The sequence below is a fragment of the Anolis sagrei genome, chromosome 2 (assembly GCF_037176765.1).
Source record: "Anolis sagrei isolate rAnoSag1 chromosome 2, rAnoSag1.mat, whole genome shotgun sequence".
Lineage (NCBI taxonomy): Eukaryota > Metazoa > Chordata > Lepidosauria > Squamata > Dactyloidae > Anolis > Anolis sagrei.
In genome coordinates this window covers 28,932,087-28,949,563 of record NC_090022.1, presented here as the reverse complement: position 1 = coordinate 28,949,563, position 17,477 = coordinate 28,932,087, and the positions used below count along the sequence as shown (strand labels likewise).

General features: G+C 40.4%; 1 protein-coding gene across 4 annotated transcripts in view; it reads right to left on the bottom strand.

The window, feature by feature from the left end:
• The window catches only part of PXK (PX domain containing serine/threonine kinase like), a 62,107-nt gene extending 46,242 nt beyond the window's left edge, over positions 1–15,865 (bottom strand). For all 4 annotated transcript variants that reach the window (XM_060766469.2, XM_060766470.2, XM_060766471.2 and 1 more), the window contains exon 1: positions 15,670–15,865. In XM_060766469.2, coding sequence (XP_060622452.2) covers positions 15,670–15,771 — 102 coding nt within the window. In that variant the 5' untranslated portion in view covers positions 15,772–15,865. The remainder of the gene's footprint in view (positions 1–15,669) is intronic.
• Between the last annotated feature and the right edge of the window lie 1,612 nt (positions 15,866–17,477).

Below are 17,477 nucleotides of genomic sequence, written 5' to 3'. Positions count from 1 at the left end.
TTCTCTCTCAACAGAGACTCAAACTGGCATTGAGTACCTGTTAACTGAAATGAGTGTTTGGCTTAAAATTTAAGTGAAAAATAGAGCTGTTTTGTTTTAATGCAAAGCTTCCCTGATTATTCACCCACGGATTGAGGTGCTGGGTTTGAGCCTGCCACTTTTGAACTCTCGCTTGCTGAGGTGTTCCAGTGAGTGTCTGTAGATCTAAGAAAACTATTTCTTGATTTAAGTCGTTGATGTGCTGGCTGACACCCAAACAAGGGATGAGCTGGAGATGTCTCTTCCTTGGTCCTTTCACTATTGGCTGCAACTTCCCGGTGGATGTCAGGTGGTACAATACCAGCTAAGCAGTGTAATTTCTCCAGTGGTGTAGGGCACAGACACCCTGTGATAATGCGGCATGTCTCATTAAGAGCCACATCCACTGTTTTAGTGTGGTGAGATGTGTTCCACACTGGGCATGCGTACTCAGCAGCAGAGTAGCATAGCGCAAGGGCAGATTTGTTCAAGATCACAAAGTGGGTTTCCATGTAAGAGCAGAGGTTTGAACCCTGATCTCCTGGAGTCCAGATCCAACACTCAAAGATCCACATTAACCAATTCTTCCCTGCATTCTACAGATAACCAAAAAGTGGATGTTTGCCTGCTCCTAGCCCTATGTTCCGTGGCACAGATATGGCTGAAGAGCTGCAACAAGACCGAAACTAAGCAGGTCTATGCTAGTTCTGTGCTTGGAAGGAAACTACCTCATTCTTATATACACTGTCTTCTGTTCCAAGATGGGAAAACATTGTTTATATTATTTATTTATTTACTTTACTTTTATCCTACCCTTCCCCTGATATAGGGACGTGTGTAAGCAGAGAACTGTAAAATAAATTAAATAAAATTTCACCCAAAGACAGAAGCCTGACCAAATACAATCACATGTGTAAACCACAAAATCTAGACTGTTTTATCCTTCCCTGCCCTTCAGCCTTTCATAGTACAGAAAATATTTTGCTCCTCGTGTTGAGAACCAGTATGCTCAGCTTCCCTCCTGCAAAACACTTGATCTCCTGTCTTGTGATAAAAAACAATGCTACTTAGAGTTTATAATGAAGACCAAGGGAAGAGTAATGCATTTTGACAAATGGGAAAATGCCAGATTAGGTAAACCAAGGTACTTACAGCATGGACTAGTTAGCCTAATAAAGCTAATGCCCAAGTTACAAACAAGATAGGCACCGCAGATTTGTTCTTAAGTTGAATACATACGTAAGTCGTAACAAGTACATGTTTCAATGTAACTCCAGCCATATCTATCTATCTATCTATCTATCTATCTATCTATCTATCTATCTATCTGACTGACTGACTTTGAATAGCATAGGGAAGAATTAACACCCCTGTGGTGCTTCTTTGCTGTCTGAGATTTCACCTCACTTTCTGTCCCTGTGATAATTGGATTTTGGAAGAAAAAAAACCGGGATTGTTGTAGAAACAAGGATTGGCGAGAAAGCTTAAATGGAGACACTTTTCCCCATGATAACTTTCAGGGATGAAATTCCCTTCCTAGGGATAAATTTCTCTCACTTCCTGTTGTCTCATCCCCGTTCTTAACTATGAATTGTATTTAAGTTGGATGTTTATAACTCAGAGACTGCCTGTAGTTACTCAAGTGATATAGTTTTATCAGATCATATCCTCATAATTTCTGGATAAAGGTTTTTAGGTACTATATTAGAGAAAAGAATTATTATTTATTTATTTATTTATTTGTCGTGTCAGGACAACCAGTCATTTATATTACATTTCTAACAGAACAAAGCAAACAAACAAACAGACAAAATACAAAATTTGTGAGTTTGGTAGTTGATTAAATGTCCTTTGACCAGTAGCTGAGGAAAGAATAATTCTGATACTAGTTTCCTATACTCATACACTGAAAAACACTTTCAGACACACCCCACAAGCTAGTATCCATTTTTTTAAGGCCACAAATCAATCAACACTGACTAAAGTCATGAAAGAGGGGTGTCAGGATGTTTGCAGGGTATGCTTGGAGTACAACAGAGGGGAAATACCAGACGTCCTAGTGTAAATTGGAACACAATAACTGTCTGGACCTCACCCCAGACTCTTACATTTGGAATAGCAATGGTCAGCTGCCCACCCCAACCTCCACCGGCTGTAAAGAGAAGCAGAAGGAAGGCTTCACTGCCAAGCCTGCTATAGCAACTTCCACTGGAAAATAAGACTGGCTACCTAGGCCAGCCCAGGGTAGGACTTGAACATAATGGCCCTAATCCTTCTTTCCAATTACAATCTTGTAAAATCAGCAACCCAGCATACATGGAAAGGGGTTCATATTGGTTTCCACATTCCATACTCAGGACCTCAAAATCCTATGGATTCAGCCAATCTTAAATCAATCTGAGGTTGCAGCAGCCATGACCGTTGGAGCAAAGAGGCATCAACACTTGTATAAAGTAGACAGTGATAGAAAGGAATCTAGATAATGATTGCCCTTTGTTTTCACCTCTGTGGACCTTTCTTTGGTCTATGCGTTCAAGCCTTTTGCTCACTTCTTACCTACACTTTCCCCTTCTCTTTTTTCCTTTGTCTGTCTGGAAAGAGCACCCACAAGGCTCCAACATCAATAATGAATGCTAGCTTGCCTCCAATTACGAGAGCTCTTGTAATCCAGTATAGGTGGACTTCTTTTCTCCATTTCCCTTACTGACCTAAAGTGGAACTCCCAAGACAATATATAAAAGTTCCTTTTTCAAAACCTTACAAGAACACCCAGAATCATTTCTGTGGTTTCTACTACAATATTGCCCTAACCCTGCTGCACTTTGTTTAGTGTATATAACAAGCATTCCTACAAAGACCACCAAAGAATGTGCTACCACTAGGAACAATACGTTCTCTCTCCCATCTCGAACTGCACAGTCCTATTTAGTTGGTGGTCCCAGAAAAGACTCCCAAGTTAGTATAGAGCCATTCACCATCTAACAAGAGTTCTTGGTCAACACAGTTCTCACCTGAGTTCTGCTCTGACTGACAATCAGGAGAAATGGGATTTCATTCAGGCAGGAAGCATTACAATCCACCCAAACACTTAGGTTCTCTATGGGGCGGTTACTCCACCCAGTCAGAACCCAACTGCCGACCATCACTCAGAGGACCTTTTCATCAGCTGCCCTAAAACTGTGCAACAACCTGTTGGAAGAGCTCCGATAGCAAAATGAGCTGTCGGATTTTAAAAACCATCTAAAGACCTATCTCTACTGCCAGGCCTATCACACTGTATTTCTGTCTTACATTAACCCACTACCATCTCCCCTTTTGATATATTACTATTTGCATCAGGCTAGTCACACACAGCTGACATGTGAAAATACCCATAATCTCAGTCATCTTTTCAGATAAGGAGAGAAAAAAATAGTATTGCTGCTATATATTTATGTAGTCACCCAAAACTATTTCAACTGGAGATACAGTATCATCTTTCCCAATGGATTTACAGTAAGCAGATTCAGGATGAAGTACATTTACTTGGAAGTTAGATTGAATTAAATAAAGTGTGTCTTTTGCCTTCTGAATAATTTGCCTTCTGAGTCATTAAACTCTGGAGTCCAACAGATTGTTCGCAAATAAAAGGCAAATCTCATTAGATTTTAGAGGACACACAAGACGAATCATCTTATTGTACTAAGAACAAAGCCTTCTTAAATACAACTGACATTTTATTCACATATTAGTAAGATGTGAAGGAAAATACTACACCTAAATAGGAACACACAGAAAGTTATACATTAGGAATGTCCGTATTGTAACCCAATATTCCCCAGTGTGAACTTTTCCACATGTTCATCACACTAATCCCTTTCTCTAAGGGTGCATCTACACAATGGAATTAATGCAGTTTGACACTGCTTTAACGACCATGGCTCAGTGCTATGGAATCATGGGAGTTTTATGGTTTTATAATGTATTTAGCGTTCTCTGCCAAAGAGTGTTGGTGTCTCACTAACCCACAATCCAGGGGATTGCATTGCATTGAGCCTATGCTCAATTAAAGTGACTAGGATGGTTTTAAATGGTATATTTTAATATTGAGATAAATGTTTTTGATGTTTATGTATGTGTCCCGGCATTTAATGTTTGCCATATATATGCTGTGTTCCACCCTGAGTCCCCTTCAGGGTGAAAAGGGTGGAATATAAATGCAATAAATAAACAAACAAACAAACAAACAAACAAATAAATTGGTGTCTCGTGGCTTTAATTCTACAGTGCAAATGAAGCCTAAATCTTCTTCCTCAAAGTTTGGCAGACTTTGATCAGAGGTGACACTTCTGCGAGTGCAATGCCCTTCCCAGTGAAGTCAGCCTAGGGCCAAATACAATATCCTTCTGTTGTCATGCAAACCCCAAATTTTCTGGCATTACCAATCAACTGTTCTGAAGCTACTGTTTTTTATTTGTTTAATAGCTTTATTTGTATAGCTACATTTTTTAGCATTTCACTTTTAGTGGATGATTTGGTTGCTATTCTGAAAGCCTGTGCTGAAGAGCAGCATATGAATTCCACATTAATAAAACATAAATTGTGTTACTGTGACAGTGTCTACACAGCCTCTAATCTACCAAGTTGGTAGCAGCGCAGTATAGTCGTTTATTGTATATCCAGTTCCTGTTTAAGTGTGCCATAAAGTCCTGCCAGTGCTCCCTAAGTCAACAGGGCTGCACTTTTGCCACTGTTATAGCAAATGACACAATTCACCAACTATCAAATGCAATACAATGAAAGATGTCCAGATTTTTAGAAAATTGTGTTGTTCCAGGTGACACATTCCTTATCTCATAATTTAATGCCATCAAGACTTACTTTAATTATTAAACATGGCTACTTCCAGGTAGGCAATACTGTGCAAACCATGTATAAATTCTGATTGTTTAGATGCAACATGTGTGCATTTTGTGTGCTCAAGCAAGGAACTGCTAGCAAATCGATATGCACTGGGAATCCACATGCAGCAAACTGCAAAATGTACACATGGACTGCATGCTAATTTTCTACAAGCAATGGCTTTCATTTCAGGAATGTACAGCTTATAAAGAGCCCTGCATCTGCTCAATTCAACCTGAAGTGTAACTATAGCAAACAACAACAACAAAAGAGCTTCACTATTCAAATGTTCACACCAGAGTACAATTGTGCCCAGGTTCAAACTAAATACATATATCCACCTAATGGGGCTGAAAAGCAGCTATTTATTGTCCATACCTAGGGAAATCTACAAATGACTTCACAAAGCTGGATGATTTCTATGTTTTATGGATTTAATCTGAATTTTTTTAATACTAATGATGTTTTTAAATATTTTATATTTAAAACACAATGAAATGCTTTTAATGTTAGTAACTTTGAGTCTCCTTATGGAGAGAAAAAGCAGAATATAAATAAATAATATTGTTATTAATATTCATATTATTATCTCTCAGGCAGAAATACGATTTAAGCAATCAGAAGTTGCACCACCACATATACACTTTGAGGACTGGCCTCAGTTCTACCTTTGATCTTAATCTGGTGTATCTGAACTCAAAACTAGGTTGTGCCCTCCTCTAATACTCTTTTCAGTACCTTTTTTGCTTTTGGAAGCAAGTAGGGTGAATAATAGTGATCTAGATGCTGTTTCTATATCACTGATGCAAAATAAAAGATTTGCAGATCCTAGTTCTAGTGTGGTCATGTCCCTTTTGCCTTGTGAGTAATATCTGACACTTGCACACAAACCTAAACCTTGTTTATCGGGTGCCAAACCAACCACAAATCATTGCCAGTTTGTCAAGTTGCCACCAAAGAAGATGTGAGATAAATATCAAGTTAGTGAGGATGCTTGCAGTTCGAGATGCCCTCTGGTTCCCACTGCAAACAAAATTTTCCTCTCTATAACAACACACACACACACACACACTTCATTTTACCAGTAGAGTAGAAATAAAAATCTGGAAATTATAACATTTCAATAAGAGCCAAGCACCCTTCTCACCATAGTCCTTTGCTAAAAAGATCCCTTCTTAAAACAGGTCTTCCTTTCCATTTAAAGAGATCAACAGCAGTACCATTAAACGGTCAAATAGGGAACTATTTATTTGTTATTGCTATTCAGACCTTGTTTCATGACCAAGAATTATTCCCAGAAAAGCTTGGCTGATTAAAATGAATGAAAATTGTTTTTATTTATTGTCTTTACATCTCGCCTTTCCCCCAGAATGGAATTCCTAGCTAAACTGATAAAATCTGAAACAATACAAATTATGGAAATCTACAGCTCCGGAAGAAAAAGCAAATCTAAACATTTTCCTAAAAACAAAGCTTTTGACTAGTCTCTGTAATAACAGGAAGTATCCAGCTAAGTTCCTTACAACATGGTGTTTCAAAGAGCAGAAGTCACAATGAGAAAGGCTTTGAATGGTCATTACCCATAACAGCTGTGAAGGGAGATGCATCAATAAGAAGTCCTTTCTCATCAATTATATGGCATTAGGGTTGTGCTGATATTAAATTTGAAATACCCAGAATCTACCTCTCTCACTTTGAACCAAGGAACATAGAAAATAATCTATCATCAAGCATGGAGAGATGCAGACAAACCAAAAACTGTATTGTTGAAGGCTTTCATGGCTGGAATCACTAGGTTCTTGTGGGTTTTTTCGGGCTATAGGGCCATGTTCTAGAGGCATTTCTCCTGACGTTTTGCCTGCATCTATGGCAAGCATCCTCAGAGGTAGTGAGGTCTGTTGGAAATAGGAAAAAGGGGTTTTATATATCTGTGGAATGACCAGGGTGAGACAAAAGGCTTTTGTAAGTTGGGCTAGGTGTGACTCTTTCAACTGACCACCTTGATTAGCATACAATGGGCTGACTGTGCCTGGAGCAAACTCTTCTTGAAAGGTGATTAGATGTCCCTGCCTGTTTTTCTCTCTGCTGTTTTTGCTGTTGCAATTTTAGAATTTTTTAATACTGGTAGCCAGATTTTGTTCATTTTCATGGTCTCTTCCTTTCTGTTGAAATTGTCCACACGCTTGTGGATTTCAGTGGCTTCTCTGTGTAGTCTGACATGGTGGTTGTGAGAGTGGTCCAGCATTTTTGTGTTCTCAAATAAAATGCTGTGTCCAGGTTGGTTCATCAGGTGCTCTGCTATGGCTGACTTCTCTGGTTGAAGTAGTCTGCAGTGCCTTTCATGTCCCTTGATGCGTGTCTGGGCAATGCTGCGTTTGGTGGTCCCTATGTGGACTTGTCCACAGCTGCATGGTATACGGTAGACTCCTGCAGAGGTGAGAGGCTCCCTCTTGTCCTTTGCTGAACGTAGCATTTGTTGGATTTTCTTGGTGGGTTTGTAGGTGGTTTGTATGTTGTGTTTCCTCATCAGCTTCCCTATGCAGTCAGTGGTTCCCTTGATGTATGGCAGGAACACTTTTCCTCTGGGTGGATCTTCATCTTTACTCTCGTGGCTTGTTCTTGGTCTTGCAGCTCTTCTGATGTCTGAGGTGGAGTATCCATTGGCCTGGAGAGCCCAGTTGAGGTGGTTCAGTCCATCTTGGAGAAGGTGGGGTCCGCAGATTCTTTTTGCACGGTCTGCCAAGGCTTTAATGCTGCTTCTTTTTTGACTTGGGTGATGGTTGGAGTTTTTATGTAGATATCTATCTACATGTGTGGGTTTTCTGTAGACGGTGTGATAATAACTCACTCCAAGACTGACCTTAGTACCCACCATCACCAGCTCTCCTATCCCAATTAAGATTCTGTTCTCTCCCCTCAATGCATACTTATCCTGTATCAGCAATACTAAGCAGAAATACCACACTAAATTCTGAAGAAAGAACAGAACAGACAGCAAACTCTGAATAAACACCCCTAGAAGTATTATGTAGTTTTTAAATATGAGAGACTCAAAATAGGCTACTTTCCAATGCCACCCTTTGAATTGTGCCGGAGAAGTAGAAGCAAAACCATAAATAAAAACATCTCTGGTACTTGAAAGCCACTAATTGTAAAACAATGAATTTAAAATGACTCCTGAATATCTGAAGCAATGCCATATTTTTCAGTCTTTTGTATGACTAAGAGAGCCAGCTTTTTTTAAAAAAATCTGATTTGCAAATTTCAATCAAGTACATGGGTTGTTTCAATGGTTTCAAAGACACTTGTGTTGCTTGTTCTTCTGAAAATCTGCCACTTATATTTATCCAGTGAAATGTTTACATCAAAAGGCAATGACTATTCCATAATATATGCTTGCTTTCATCTTGCTTGAACTTCAGATTACAAAAGGGTCAAGGAAACTGGCAGGATACCAAGAGCAGCAAGATAAAATAAAGCAACGAAACAAAAATCCTCGAACACACTATTATTTCCTTGTACAATTGTTTTGAGTTTACCTCCTGACAAATGAAATAAAAGATCAGATATGAGTAAACGGAGCTTTGAAACAACCACAAAAATCCACCAGTATTTCTTGTTTCTGACATACTTTTGATTAAAATAACTTCTCTCAATGGAATATTCCTCTGCGTCTTTAACAAAAAGGAACTGAATTCAAAGTTAACAAGACTGGAAATTGTTTGTATTGTTCAACTTTTAACACAAAGGCACATCCCATGAAGTATTGTTTTTGTTTATTTACCACATTAGTACCCCACCCTTCGCCCCACAAAAGGGACTCAGAGCGGCCTCACAAAAAGCAACAATGTGATGCCATCCAGTTACATATCAATAAAATAACCAAATACATTAAAAAAACAAACATTTTAAATTGTCAAAATTAAAACATCATTAAAATCAGGCAATCCCAAATCATTATCCACAGCCATTCAATTTGTCATTGTATTCGTTTCATAATCACTCTATACTAGCCAAAAGCTTGGTCTCACAACCATATTTTTTTATTTTTCCCCCCTGAAGATCAGGAGGGAGGAGGCTGATCTAATTTTGCTGAGGAGAGAGTTCCATAGATGAGGGGCCACCACTAAGAAGGCCCTGTCTCTCGTCCCTACCAGTCGCACCTGCAAATGAGGTGAGATCAAGAGCAGCCCCACCCCCAGAAGATCTTACTTCTTTGGGGGCCCCTTGACCACTGGAACTCCCAGCTCCCTCAACATGCCCTGCCTCCCGCCAACCAAACACAGAGGATAGTGCTTGGTTAGAGACCCATTTTTAAATGTTTGTTGCCTTGTCTCACTTTTTGAACAACAACCTTCAGTAGAAAACCCACACCACCCAATGCAGAATGAAAAGACAGTTGTAAAAATCCAAATTGCACTCACTTCTTCTATATTAAAATTAAACTGGTCAGAAATGTTTCAATTACTAATACCACACGGTTTGTTAAAGTTTTAACGAAGCAAGCTTCTTTAGAAATTAAATCAATAAATCCTATCTAGTTGGAATGGCTGGAAAAGCAAGATGAGAAGAAATTCCGAAATCATTAACACCATTCTAGCCAAACAGCTGGAAGAACATTTTGTTTTCTATCTAAGACATGTCAGGCCATTGCAGACACAAAAAGAGTGGTAGGAAAGAAAATGGATGTGGGCTAATATGATGCCCAATTTGCCAAGGAAAGATTTGCGTGGGATTGTCAAATATGTGGAGCTTGCAAGTTAAGTCCACAAGTGTGATTTTAGGCCTCACACTTTTTGACTGCCCACACATTCCTGTGTTGTCATTTGAGGAACACTGAAAGCCTGAAAGAAAAGTAAACATACTCTCTTCCAATTTCTAAAACTTCCAGGCTCAATTGCTTGGAGGCAACTGCTGTTTGCCTCAGGCCAATAGAGGAATAGTTATTTACAAGTCTGTAGAAAAGTCTCGTAAATAAGTATCTAAGTTTTTTTAAAAAACTGTATTTAGAGAAAATTAGGACAAAGAAGTGTAATAGTGTTTTTGTCCTGACTACACAGTTCTCATTTTAAATCTGTTTTTATGTACCTACTCATTATAGATATTCAGATTACAATTCTTGCCCCTGGGTAGAGGGCACGAGACTCCTGCTGCAGAGCCATTTACGCATACACGAAATGAACAGATCTAAATCAACAACAAGTGCACTGTAACCTTCTAATCTCTAGCATTCTTAGCAGACACGATCTTATCTAAAGAACCAGTTTTCAAGGTCTGTTACAATCTAACAAAGCCTGTGTCAATCTATACTATTAAATACCCCCTCTCTTTCATAAGGTATATAAGGTTAAGTATTACTTATTTACATAAACAACAACTAGGGGAATGCTACAGGAGTCCGTATCATTGGGAAAGAGAACCGATGTTATAAATGTACAATTATACACATAGAGCAAATGAAAAGAAGACAACTATAAAAACAGGGAACATTACTATTGACACTGTATTAGATTCCCAAAGACAGCAATAGAACCCAAAATGAGCTGCTGTACTCAATCCACAGCTCAGCTACTAAAAAAAAATCGAAACTGAAAGCTAATTTCTTTTCCTCGTTTCCCTAGACAGCTTACCCAACCCAGAAAGTAAAAAACCTATTCACAAAAAGATGGCCATTGAGGAAACATCAATCCTTTTGGCAAGCCATCAGTTTAATAAAATGCAGTTACCAACCAAAAGCACTAATAATAAATTAACAATTCAAAGTTAAAACAGTTCTACGTAGTAAATAAAAATAGATGAATATTTTTTCACCAAAAAAGTAATCACTGACCAGAGCAACTCTACCCAGTTTCTAAGCATAGCACAGCATCATTTATTTGACTAACCTCTGGCCAACATAGTTCTTTGGAAAACGGGCATGTCAGTATCAAAACTGTCCTCCCAGTAAAAGCTCAGAACATACCAGGCCTGGTTTAGGGTCTGTTCTTCTGGTGCTCTTTGCACTCCATAAACATTGGCAAAGTGCCTTCAAAAAAAGGGTACTAGAGACCAAAAAAGGGGGAAACAATTGCATGTGTGTCCCGTTCTTAACTTTCCAAAAGGTGGGCAGTGTTTGGAAACACAATACTTGTTCAGAGGCAATCTTTGCCAGTCCCACCTGGAAAGCATATTTTAAATCCCCCCCCCCCAAAAAAAAACCAAATATACTCTTACAACACCGATAATTGAGTACAACTTAGCTTTCCCAACTGCAATAAAGTACACTTCAAACCCTACCCACCTTGCCTTTTCACCACCATCATCACAGGTTTTTCTCCTTTGGAGGTTTTTAAAATAGAAGCTGGATGGTCTTCTGTTGGGAGTCCTTTGATGTTATATTTCAATATGGCAGAATGGGGTTGGCCTGAATGGCCTTTGTGGTCTCTTCTAGCCATATTTCTATGGTCTGTGTGCTGTATTCCCATGGCAAGCCATGCTCAGATATAAAACAACTTACATAATCAAATTTACATAAAAATAATAGTGATTTACACCAAATCATTAAAGAATGATTTGCTAACATTTCAGAGAATCTTAAGAGATGGAAGAGACGACATGGGCCATATATTCCATCCCACTGTCATACAACAGGAAAAGTACAATCAAAGCACTCCAAACAGATGGCCATCCAGCCTGTTTAACAGCCTTCAAGGTAGGAGTTTCCATCACACTCCAAGGCAGAGAGTTCCACTGTTGAACAGCTCTCACAGTCAGGAAGCTCTTCCTGATGTTAAGCTCCTTTCCTATCATTTGAACTCATAGCTCAACAGCCTAGTCTCCAGGGCAGCAGTAAACAAGCCTGCTCCGTCTTCCTTAAATGACATCCTTCCACAACACATCAATGTCCAATACACCTACTAACTCCAAAAAGTCTCCAGTAAACACATTCCTCCACCTGAATAAGTGCTGGATTTTTAACTAGAGCTTATACATGTTTTGAAACATGATCCCTTCCCTGCAAATTTATGCTCCTATTCTGCAATGTAAAGGACGCTTCTCTAAGCACTCTATCGCCAGGAAAAAAAAGTACTCTTCATTGACTCAGGGGCACTTAAAGATATCTTCACTTTATATGAATTTATGGATAAATAGTTGATGCTGGCATCCCTCCATGACAGCTACTCTACACAGTTATGGCAGCCTACTACCTTTCAAAGATAATCATGCTACTCCATCCCTGCATAAAACCCCTGTGGCAGGCCAGAGACTGAAACAGAATTTTTTTACTTCACATAAAATTATGGATTAACAGTTGTTGCTGGCCTCCCTCCATAAAAAGTACTATACATAGTTGCAACAACCAACTACTGCTCAATGAAATAGTTGTGTTAGCCTGTTCCTGCAAAAATATCCTATGACAAGTCAGAGAATTGTCTAGTATGATATTCCCACTATACATCATGCTCACAACAATCTATTCAGCTAGTTTAGGAAGAAACACTGTGACTTCGAAGTCCATGCTTTGAAGCTGAGGACAGATTTGAACCCTAGTTTTGTTTTACTATTCGATTGCATAGTTTTACGTTCATTATTCATTCCTTCTTTCTACACAACCATGTGTATCCACAAATTCCACTATCTATGGCTTGAAAATATTCTACTCATCCACCCCACAAAAGAAAAATCCAAAATATAAGTCTTTGTTTTGTCATTTTATACAAGAGATATCATTTTACTACGCACGTTGTATACAATGAGATGCGAGCATCCACAGATGTGGGGGTTCTGTAACCAAACCGCAGAAGATACAGAAGGTTCAGTGTACACGTGTTTTCTAAATTGTATGCCTGTAGCATGGCCTAGTTTTTGGCTTTACTGCAAGTGAAGCACCATGCAAATTGATGTTGCTATATAAATAAATAGCAGGAGCAGTATCACAACCCAAGCCTCTCCCCCAGCCCTTGCCTGACTTACTCCAGCAGTCACTATGTACACCTGGGATTCATCATTAACATTAAACACACTAAATGACTGGGGAAAATGTGAAATTACTTGTGAGACTTGAAGCTTCATAGGAAACAAATGAAACTAGAAGGCAGAGAGCTTATAAATAGTATGATAAAAGCCTTCTCTTTCCCTACTTCCACACACACACAGAGAAAGAAAATGAGTAATATTAGTAGTATTCATAACCTGCTTCCCCTCCCATGCAAAAAAAAATTGGGACTCCCAAGTACTCTTCTCATTTCCCTACAGACACACATACAGATAAAATATTATTAGTATTAATATTAGTATGGTAGTAGTTACATTCTGCTTTTTGCCCAAATTAAGATTCCCAAACACTCACAATTTTGTGAATCCTTAAGAAGTATTACTATTATTGCTATTGTTATCAGTAATAATAGTATTTATTTCCTGCTTTCCCCAAAATTGGGGCTCCCAAGCCCCCTCCCTCCCAATACACAACTATAAGTAGTTGTACTAGTAGAAACACTGTTATTAGTGTTATTATTATTATATTTGTAGTATAAATTTCACTAGTAATATTTCTGTCCTACTATCCCCTCAGATCGGGATCCCCGATAAGTCTCTTTACAGATATGAATAGTAATGCAATTAATATCAGTAGTAGTATAAATGTCAGCAGTGATATTTATATCCTGCTTTCTCCTTAAATTGGGACTCCCAAGCACCCTTACCCCCCCTTTACAGACAACCATTATTGGTAGTAGTATTGGTATAGTATTAATATTAGTAGTAGTATAAATAGTAGTAGTAATCTTTCTATCAAAGTTTCTCCTTAAATTGGGACTTCCAAGTAATCTTATCCCCTGCTTTATAGACAAGATATATATTATAGACAAGATATATATTATATTATAGTATTAGTATTAATATCAGTGGTAGTATGTTAGTAGTAATCTTTCTATCCTGCTTTCCCCTCAATTTGGGTCTCCCAAGCACACACCCGCTTCCTTACAGAAACACAGACATGATTAGTAGTATTAGCATCAGTAGTATAAACGTTAGTAATATTTCTGTCCCACTATCCCCTCAAATTGGGATTCCCAATAAGTCTCCTCTTCTTTACAGACAGATATGATTAGGAGTGTAATTAATATCAGTAGTAGTATAAATGTCAACAGTAATATTTCTAACTTGCTTTCTCCTTAAATTGGGACTTCCATGCACCCTTCTCCTCAAACATGATAAGTAGCAGTATTAGTAGAAGTATAAATGTGAGTAGTAGTCTTTCTATACTGCTTTCTCCTCACCCCTCTTTACAAACATGATTAGTAGTATTATTGGTATCAGTTAGTAGTAATGTTAATAGTAATACTTATATCCTGCTTTCTCCTTAAATTGGGACTCCCTTTACAGACATGATTAGTATTACTCATAGTGTAAATGTGAGTAGTAGTCTTCCTATCCTGCTATCCACTCAAATGGAGACTCCCAAGCACCTTCTCCCCCTTTATAGACATGATTAGTAGTAGTATGGTATTGGTAGTAGTATAAATGTCAACAGTAATATTTATATCTTGCTTTCTCCTTAAATTGGGACTCCCATGCACCCTTCTCTCCCCTTTACAGACATGATTAGTACATACTATCAAAAATAGTAGAAGTACGTATAACTGTGGGTAGGAGTCTTCCTATCTTGTTTTCCCCTCAAACTGAGTCTCCTAAGCACCCTTCTCCCTGCTTTACAGACATGATTAGTAGCATTATCATCAATAGCAGTATATATGTCAATAGTAATATATCCAGATTTCTCCTTAAACTGGGATTCCCAAGCACTCCACCCCTCTTGATAGACGTGATTAGTAGCATTATTATCAGCAGTAGTATATATGTCAATAGTAATATATCCAGATTTCTCCTTTAACTGGGACTCCCAAGCACCCTTCTCCCTGCTTTATAGACATTATTAGTATCAGTGGTAGTGTGAATGTGGGTTGGGGGTCTTCCAATGCTGCTTTCCCCTCAAACTGGGTCTCCCAAGCACCCTTCTCCCTGCTTTACAGACATTATTAGTATCAGTAGTGGTGTGAATGTGGGTTGGGGTCTTCCTATGCTGCTTTCCCTTCCAATTGGTACCCTTCTCCCTGCTTTACAGACATTAATAGTATCAGTAGTGGTGTAAATGTGGGTTGGGGTCTTCCTATGCTCCTTTCCCCTCAAATTGGGTCTCCCAAGTATCCTTCTCCCTGCTTTACAGACATTATTAGTATTAGTAGTGGTGTGAATGTGGGTTGGGGTCTTCTTAGGCTGCTTTCCCCTCCAATTGGGTCTCCCAAGCACCCTTCTCTCTGCTTTACAGACATTATTAGTATCAGTAGTGGTGTAAATGTGGGTTGGGGTCTTCCTAGGCTGCTTTCCCTTCCAATTGGTACCCTTCTCCCTGCTTTGCAGACATTATTAGTATCAGTAGTGGTGTGAATGTGGGTTGGGGTCTTCTTAGGCTGCTTTCCCCTCCAATTGGGTCTCCCAAGCACCCTTCTCCCTGCTTTACAGACATTATTAGTATCAGTAGTGGTGTAAATGTGGGTTGGGGTCTTCCTAGGCTGCTTTCCCTTCCAATTGGTACCCTTCTCCCTGCTTTGCAGACATTATTAGTATCAGTAGTGGTGTGAATGTGGGTTGGGGTCTTCCAATGCTGCTTTCCCCTCCAACTGGGTCTCCCAAGGAGGCTCCTCTCCCCTCCTCAGCCCAGCCATGGCAGGGAGGCCTCCTGAGGCCCCACTCTCCTCCTCCTCCTTCCTCCCTCCTTCCTCCCTTCCTCACCGTGTGGGAGTGGAGGCTCTGGCTGGCCTCGACCACCGCGGCCAGGGGCGTCGTGTCGTCCAGCAGCACCTTCCCCGCTGGCAGCTTCTCCATGAAGGCCATTTCGCCCGCCCGCCTTCCTCCTGCGCGAGACCCACGCTTCCCCGCCAGGGCGACGACTGAGCCCAACCACTGTCAACACTTGGAGTCGCCAGCCCAGCCCCGCCCCCCCTCGCGCGCCGGCCCTTCCGCCGCGCCGGTCCTAAACCCCGCCGGTCTCCCTCTCCTCTAGGAAGGCAGGCAAGAGAAGCCTCCAAACCCTCATTACTTGTCACTCTTGTGAGCCCCCGGTGGTAGCACAGTGGGTTAAACCGCTGAGCTGATGAACTTGCTGACCGAAAGGTCGCAGGTTCGAATCCAGGGAGCGGCTGAACTCACGTTGTTAGCCCCAGCTTCAACCTAGCAGTACGAAATGTGAGTAAATCAATAGGTAACGTTCAGATGGGAAGGTAAGGCCACATGACCTTAGAGGTGTCTATGGTCCAGGGAAGTCATGCGACCCCTCTATTCCGCTTTGGTTAGACCACACCTGGAATATTGTGTCCAATTCTGGGCACCACAATTCAAGAGAGATATTGACAAGCTGGAATGTGTCCAGAGGAGGGCGACTAAAATGATCAAGGGTCTGGAGAACAAGCCCTATGAGGAGTGGCTTAAGGAGCTGGGCATGTTTAGCCTGAAGAAGAGAAGGCTGAGAGGAGATATGATAGCCATGTATAAATATGTGAGAACAAGCTGGAATGTTTCCAGAGGAAGGCGACTAAAATGATCAAGGGTCTGGAGAACAAGCCCCATGAGAAGCGGCTTAAGGAGCTGGGCATGTTTAGCCTGAAGAAGAGAAGGCTCAGAGGAGATATGATGGCCATGTATAAATATGTGAAAGGAAGCCACAGCGAGGAGGGAGCAAGCTTGTTTTCTGCTTGCCTGGAGACTAGGATGTGGAACAATGGCTTCAAACTACAAGAAAGGAGATTCCATCTGAACATGAGGAAGAACTTCCTGACTGTGCGAGCCGTTCAGCAGTGGAACTCTCTGCCCCGGAGTGTGGTGGAGGCTCCTTCTTTGGAAGCTTTTAAACAGAGGCTGGATGGCCATCTGTCAGGGGTGCTTTGAATACAATATTCCTGCTTCTTGGCAGGGGGTTGGACTGGATGGCCCATGAGGTCTCTTCCAACTCTTTGATTCTATGATTCTATGGGCTGCGACTCAGTTAGTTAGTAGCCAGCTGCATTAAATCACTACTGACCAAAAAAGAGGTCCTGAGTTTGAATCCAGCCCGGGGCCGGAGTGAGCTCTCTACCATTAATAGTCTAGCTTGCTGTTGACCTGTGCAGCCCAAAAGACAGTTGCATCTGTCACGTAGGAAATTTAGGAACCGCTTTATGTGGGGAGGCTAATTTAACTCATTTATGACACTATAAAACCTTCCAGCAGCGTGTGTAAGAATGAGGAAGTACTCCATCAAGGACTCGGTGTCACAAGTGGACGGTGAAGCGGCAGCTCCCCCTGTGGCAGGAATCGAGCATACCCTCATGAAGCTGGAAAGCTGGAATGTTAAATTGCCTCTGTGTATCTGTCATTTTGCTGTAATTTGTTGTTTGGGCCTGGCCTCATGTCAGCCGCCCTGAGTCCCCGTTGGGGGAGATGGTGGCAAGGTATAAATAAAGATTATTATTATTACTATCTGTCTATATATGTTGTATGTCTAATGGCATTGAATGTTTGCCATGTATATGTACATTGTAATCTGCCCTGAGTCCCCTGCGGGG